The sequence below is a fragment of the Solanum lycopersicum genome, chromosome 4 (assembly GCF_036512215.1).
Source record: "Solanum lycopersicum chromosome 4, SLM_r2.1".
NCBI lineage: Eukaryota > Viridiplantae > Streptophyta > Magnoliopsida > Solanales > Solanaceae > Solanum > Solanum lycopersicum.
Genome location: NC_090803.1, coordinates 4,711,033 through 4,717,601, shown reverse-complemented (window position 1 = coordinate 4,717,601; position 6,569 = coordinate 4,711,033). Strand labels below are relative to the sequence as shown.

The 6,569-nt window shown below is 33.7% G+C and overlaps 1 protein-coding gene across 1 annotated transcript; it reads left to right on the top strand.

Moving 5' to 3' along the window:
- The first annotated feature begins 1,237 nt into the window (after positions 1–1,237).
- Positions 1,238–6,061, top strand: LOC101255981 (telomere repeat-binding protein 3). Its single transcript, XM_004236683.5, has 9 exons — positions 1,238–1,471; positions 2,526–2,674; positions 2,757–3,498; positions 3,587–3,823; positions 3,906–3,985; positions 4,179–4,420; positions 4,570–4,884; positions 4,970–5,033; positions 5,420–6,061. Exons 2-9 carry the CDS (start codon positions 2,594–2,596, stop codon positions 5,660–5,662), a joined length of 2,004 nt encoding a protein of 667 aa, XP_004236731.2. The 5' UTR covers positions 1,238–1,471; positions 2,526–2,593; the 3' UTR covers positions 5,663–6,061.
- The last annotated feature ends 508 nt before the right edge of the window (positions 6,062–6,569 follow it).

Below are 6,569 nucleotides of genomic sequence, written 5' to 3'. Positions count from 1 at the left end.
AAAAACTTTTCCAACCATTTTGACTCTTCAATAAAGCATTCTTTTAAAATATTAATTACACTAAACACCTCTCTATAATTTAGGCATGATACTATTTTTATTGTTGGATCTATATTTTAGAGATTATACATAATTAGAAACCAAAGAATATTTCCCAATTTAATATATTTTGTTTATATTTGTATGATATTGACCTAAGAAAAGTTTTAAAATAGAGTTACATAATCGATAATTGATTCAGGTTATAGATCATTCAGTTTATTTGAGTTTGACTCATAATTTTTGTTATTATATTTCTATGAAATAAATAATTAGAAACGATAGATTTAATTAAAATTCAACAATGACTACTAAACATGAGAATTATGCTTGTTGTGAGACTTAAATCAACACCTTATGATACGAGCTGACGACAATCATGCATTGCATGTGTCCATGTTTCCGTAGATTATAACCCTCTTTTTCCAGAGGATTCGCTATATGTCAATCCCTAATACGCTTCGTCTCTTCAGCTTAAATTATCTGTTGAGATTTTTTATTAAAGTTATATCAAATTATTTATTATTTTAAAAGTTTAAAACAAAATTAAATATTTTTTCTCATGTAACTCTAAATTAGTAGAATTAATTAACTAATTATTCTTGAATCTTATACACACCTTAATTATAGAGGGTAATATTATGACTTTTCAAATACCAAATAATGGAAAAAATATTTTTACCTTTCATCCCTTTTTATTTATCTAATTTATTCCATACAGTTCATATTTACTTAATCCTTATACTGAAGATAGATTTTTCATTAACTTAACTTGTTCAATTAAAAAAATAAGATAGTTTTATCATATTTTCTCACTATCTATCTTTATTATTAAATGACCACATAAAATACAAGCAAACAAATTTTGATTTTCAAAACTTAATTAATAAAATTAGCTTACTTAAATAAACCCCTAATAATAATTTTTTTGTAAAGAGAATTGTCTTATCACAAAGTAAAATAAAAAGGAGGAAATATTTAAAATAGATATCACTTTACTTGCTCAATTTACAAAATCAAAAAAAATTAATGTTTTTTAATTATTAATTTATCAATAATAATATTTACTCTTTATTATTAACTACAGACAAAATTAGATGTTTCCAATGTTTGACCGGACAATAATACCCTTTTAACCGGACGTTTTTTTTTTTTTTTGTTCATCACATTTTAAAGCATATATATACCCGTAAAAACTATCTTACATCATTTTTGTGGGGTTTTAGCACTGTTGCTTTCGGTTTTATTTTATTTCTCAAACCCAGAGGTTTTTCATTTCTATCCAAAAACAAATCCATTTAGAAGGAAAAAAAAGCTAAAATCAAATTCAACATAAATTAATTTTCATCTATTTTTTGTGCAAATTTTCGTTGTTTGATTACCAAATTCTCGAAGAATCTGTACAGAATCACATCCAGATCTCTCTCATCAGGTAATTTTAAACTTCGTTTTGTTTGGTTGTTTGGTTGATTTTTGTGATGGGGAGTATTTGTTCTGCATTTGTTTGATTTGATGTTTTTTTGTTGATTTGAGTGCTTGTAATTTGGTTGAATAATTGAATTTTGGTTAATATTTCGATGTATTTTATTCCGATATGTTTGATTGATTATTTGTTGGTGGAATTCAGTTTGATCATTGTGGAGATCTGATCGGATTTTCTGAATTTTTATTTTTATTTTTATTTTATTCGATTGCGTGAATTTCAAGGATTCTACAGAGGTTTTTGCTCATAACTCAAAAAGAGAAACTGGAATTTGCTGTTGGATGAGTTTTTTTTTTCTTCTTTTGCTGTTGGAATTGTAACATTTGAAAAGTGATCAGGTGTAACTGATTGGTAATTGTCGAGAGATATTTTATTTTTCGGATTTTTACGAGAATTTGTCGAATTTTTTTGCGGATGATCCGAGTGATGAACTTTAAATTGCAAAATTCGATGCATTAAATTGTGAAAATGGAAAATGATTTAGTTATGTTTTTTTCTGTATTATTGTTGATTGGAAGTTGGAGGTGTAGGGACGGATCTGCTTTGTGGAATGAAAGTTTTCTTTTGAAGTTGTGTTGCTCGGGCTCTCCGAATTCGGATGAGTGTGTATCGGATCTTCCAGAAGTAGTGCATTCTACTTTTGGAGGATCCGACATGGGTTTGGCAGGTATTCTGGAGAGTGCGTGCAACATATTCATTGTCATCGGTTTTTTCTTGTTGGCTGCAACTAGCAGATTGATATATTCGAGGAACAGGCTAGATCTTTTTTATGATTTCAGCATTCCAAATTGTCATCTCCAAACATCTTGAGGGGCTTAAAGTACAATGATAAAATGTCACCCTGAAACTAAATCAATTAGTGTCATTATATTATCGTGCCTTTGCATAGTAATCAATGATCAATGAATGTACTTAATTTTCTGATTTGGGAATGATGTATATTTTGGCCTTTTGTTTATGCTATACGGTATGATTTATAACCGGCTTTTATTTACTTCTCTAGCTTGAAGTGATATTGGTGTCAACGGCTCATTGTACATGATCATCACATATTGGCATGCTATCTGAGTTATGTCGTCGAAGAAGAGAGTAAGGCATGGTTTCAGTGGCTTTGAATTTCCTGTTATACCAAAAGCTCCTAGATCAGTTAGAGTAAGTAAGCTCAAATTGTGAATATTATCTCTTTTTTCGTTTATGTTTTTCTAAATATCTCTGCAATTCCGATTTGTTTCAGAGGAGACACTCGCACAAAAATATAAACAATGATCAAATTTGTGCATTTGAATTACTGGCGACTGTTGCTGGTGAACTATTACAGGAGAGCGAAAGTTCTGCTTGTAGTAGTGCAGTGATAGGAAAAGATAAGCTCTCCGATTGCAGGGAAGTTGTGAAACGTGAGCAACTCAAAGAAGATAAAGCTGTGAAATCAGAGTGCTTTGACCAGGGGAGTTGTGTTGAAAGCGCTTATCTACCGGAACCTGCAGTGCAAGAGCCAAATCTCAAGTATAGTTTGGATAAACCTAATCGTATAGAGAATAACATTTTTCGCACTGAAGTAGAAGGCGCATCCTCTAATCTTGAGGATGTCTATGACAAGAGAACTGATACAGGTACTCAAAAACAGCTGACTGATGACGGCAAGCAGACTGAAGACTTAACTTTGGCTAACTCTAGCAGTGTGAAGGGTCCAATTGAGAAACGTGTGAATAACAATTCCGCAATTAACTCAGACAGTAGTGTACAGTTGCCCTGGTACAGGGCGGTTCCTAGGCCTTCTTTTGGAAAGCAAAGGAACAATGTTAAGTTAGGTATTAGAGATGATGACGAAAATTCTTTTGGATCTTATCGACACAACACAAACATAAGAGCCTTCAGGCAAACATCACGTAATGGATACAAAAGTATGAGAAAGATGTTGACTTCTAGACGCTGGAAAGTAGCTCCTCAGTTGAAGGACTGGGAACGTTCATGCTCCAGTAAGTGGAGTTATACCTCTTAGAATTTTGTTACTTACTGTTACCTTGTTATCGCTCATCTTCTAACGGCATGTTTTTGGTGTTTTAGAATATGGAATGAAGTCTTTTCACAGAAACAGGAAAAGAGTATGTGCACTAGAAAGATGCCGATTTGAAATTCCATCAAAGAGAAGAAAATTGTGTCACTATAGCTCGGCTGTCGCTTATGATCAGCAGGCCAATAGTAAAAGCATTTCAAACTCACCTGAAAAGGGAATCAAGAGAGACATAACAGGAGCGGGGGCTTCAGCTTCAGTCAGAAATCATCGAAAGAAGGATTCTAATGGTAAGACCATTGAAACTTTTTTATTTGTTGATTTGACACATTGTTTGATATTTTTTAACACGCGTTTGATTTGTTTTCTCAGTAAAATTTAGCATCAAGTCATTCAAAGTACCAGAGCTTTTTATAGAGGTCCCTGAAAATGAAACTGTTGGTTCCCTGAAGGTAGGCATCTTAGTTAGGTTTATGATGAAAATTACTTAATCTTCTGCATCGGGGGAATCATACCAACATATCAAGGGATTTGACCCGGTTTATCAACTATGCATTATTAATTTTTATATTTATAGTATACTCTTGTGGATTTTGAAGATATCCAAGATCTGATTAAAACAAAATTTACTTTGGGGTTATGTAGAGGACAGTAATGGACGCTGTAAAATCTATTCTGGGAAGTGGATTGCGTGTCGGTATGGTTGTCCAGGGGAAGAAGGTCAGAGATGACAATAAAACTCTACAGCAGGCTGGTATCTCTCAGAATGGAAACCTCGATACTTTGGGTTTTACGCTGGAGCCAAGTTCTTATCCAGTTTCTCCATCGTTGCATTCTAAAGATCTTCCTGCTCTGTCACCATATGTTGCTGATCATGAACTAACTCGGTATAGTCGAGGACTTGTACATTTTGTGCTTTTGACTACTATTCCATTATACATTTATCAAAGTTAAAAAAGATTATAATTTCAATAGATTATAGCCTACCATACGACAGTTTATTGTGCTTGGACTAATATAGCAGCTTTGTATTCAGGCGACCACCTAGTCCTATCATGGAACTAGAGCTTCCAAGTTTTTCATCGGCTCTTTCAGAGACTAGGTTGGATGAGCATGATAAAGATTACCATGAATTGGCGCTATCACCTACAAATCCTATCGATCCTCCAAGTGATGTAGCTATTTCTGATTCTAGAGCCTTGGTCGTTCCGAATGCTGAGGCACATCCGGTGGTTCCTGTGAACCCAAAAAATAGATGTTCTGAACATTCACAACGTAGAACAAGGAGACCGTTCTCAGTCGCAGAAGTAGAAGCTCTAGTTGAAGCTGTGGAGCAGCTTGGAACTGGAAGGTATCTGAACAATAATATCATGTTCTGTAAGTTTGTGATCCTCCAAGCAACTGCATTCTTATTGATCTCTTCTGATTACATGCAGATGGCGGGACGTCAAAATCCATGCTTTTGAGTATGCTGACCATCGAACTTATGTTGACGTGAAGGTTAGACATCTAATTAGTGCATTTTAATCTTTTCCGCATTGACGAAGAAAGGATATCGTTTTATTTCACTCGGAGACTTGGCTAATTTTGAGAATTGATGTTCTATATCCTTGATATTTCTGGATACCATGCTTAGCTCCAAAGTAAATATCATCGTAATTTTGTTAAAAGATGATTTACATACTGAAATGAGTTAGTATGATATCGTAAACTTGTTTAGTACTTTTTGGCTTACTAAATATATGACATCTCTGAGTGATTGCATGAAGAGGCGAAATCAGAACATGAGTTGTTCTTGATAAGCTTAGATCTTTTACTGTCTTAATTCTGTATTAGCTAATCGAATGACTCTTTCTCATCATCTCGTGTGACGTGGTTTACATTAGGATAAATGGAAGACATTGGTCCATACAGCAAGCATTGCCCCACAGCAAAGAAGGGGCGAGCCGGTACCACAGGAGCTTCTGGACAGGGTCTTAGTTGCCCATGACTACTGGTCTAAGCAACATGGGAAGAATCAAGCTGAACCTGCAAAAATGACCGAGGCTCAGTTGCTGCACGTTGGCACCTTAGAGAACAGCAACAATTCCAACTCAATGCCAAGCAAGATGGTCGGGTCAGCTATATGAATCCCTCATTGTTTAACATATTATTATGGGAAACACAACGATGAACTGTCTTTCCGGTGACTAGTTAACGTAACTAAACACACACCTGTTTTTCCTCTGTGACTGGAAAACAGGTAGTTGTAAATGAATTCATTGAATAAAGCAGTCTAACAAACAGGGCATTAGGAGGGATCTCTCTGTTTATGTTGGTTCTATTCTTTTCATATAATTGTTAGCATGTGATAAGAATATACAGCAATTCAAATGTATTATTATGTACATTAGGTTGTTTACTGGGGGGTATAATTTCAAATGTACATTACTTCATTTACATTTTGTAATTTTCATATGATATACTGGTCCTTCAGTCGAGAATCTATCGGAAACAATCTCTCTACCTTTCGAGCAGTAAAGGCTGAATACATTATGTGAGAAAGAGACTCAAACTTCATCTTAAACATTTTAATCTTAAAGTGCATATCTAAACACCTTAACATGTTTTTACTGTGTCAATTGAATACTCTAACTTATAAAATAATTATCTAGATACTTTCAAAAAATTTGTGTATCGCACTACCATCGGGTGTCTATGAGACACAATAGAAACGAGTTGGAGTTAATTGGCGATCGAAATCAAGTTGAGATGTTTGGATATGCACAGTTAAAAGTACTTGTTTGTTGAAGTCAAAATTTTTTGAATATCAATTCATGTATTATGACTTGAAAAAATTTGAACTAAGAATGAAAATTAAATAATAAAAATATGAAGAAAAAAAATAAAAACACAACAATAATAATAATAAATAAATAAAAGTTGACAGTGAAGTAATCCCTTCCTTTAAGCAACACGTTACTTGTGGCTTGAGCTATAAAGACTTACGTAACTTTAGTCTTTAGGTTGCTTCAAAAGATGGGCAATGAAATAATT

Excerpts from the sequence above, each read along its gene's own strand:
- LOC101255981 (XM_004236683.5), top strand. The coding sequence starts at position 2,594 with ATGTCGTCGAAGAAGAGAGTAAGGCATGGTTTCAGTGGCTTTGAATTT. Across the intron at positions 4,421-4,569 it reads GCTGATCATGAACTAACTCG|GCGACCACCTAGTCCTATCA; the intron begins GTATAGTCGAGG and ends CTTTGTATTCAG. Across the intron at positions 5,034-5,419 it reads GAACTTATGTTGACGTGAAG|GATAAATGGAAGACATTGGT; the intron begins GTTAGACATCTA and ends GGTTTACATTAG.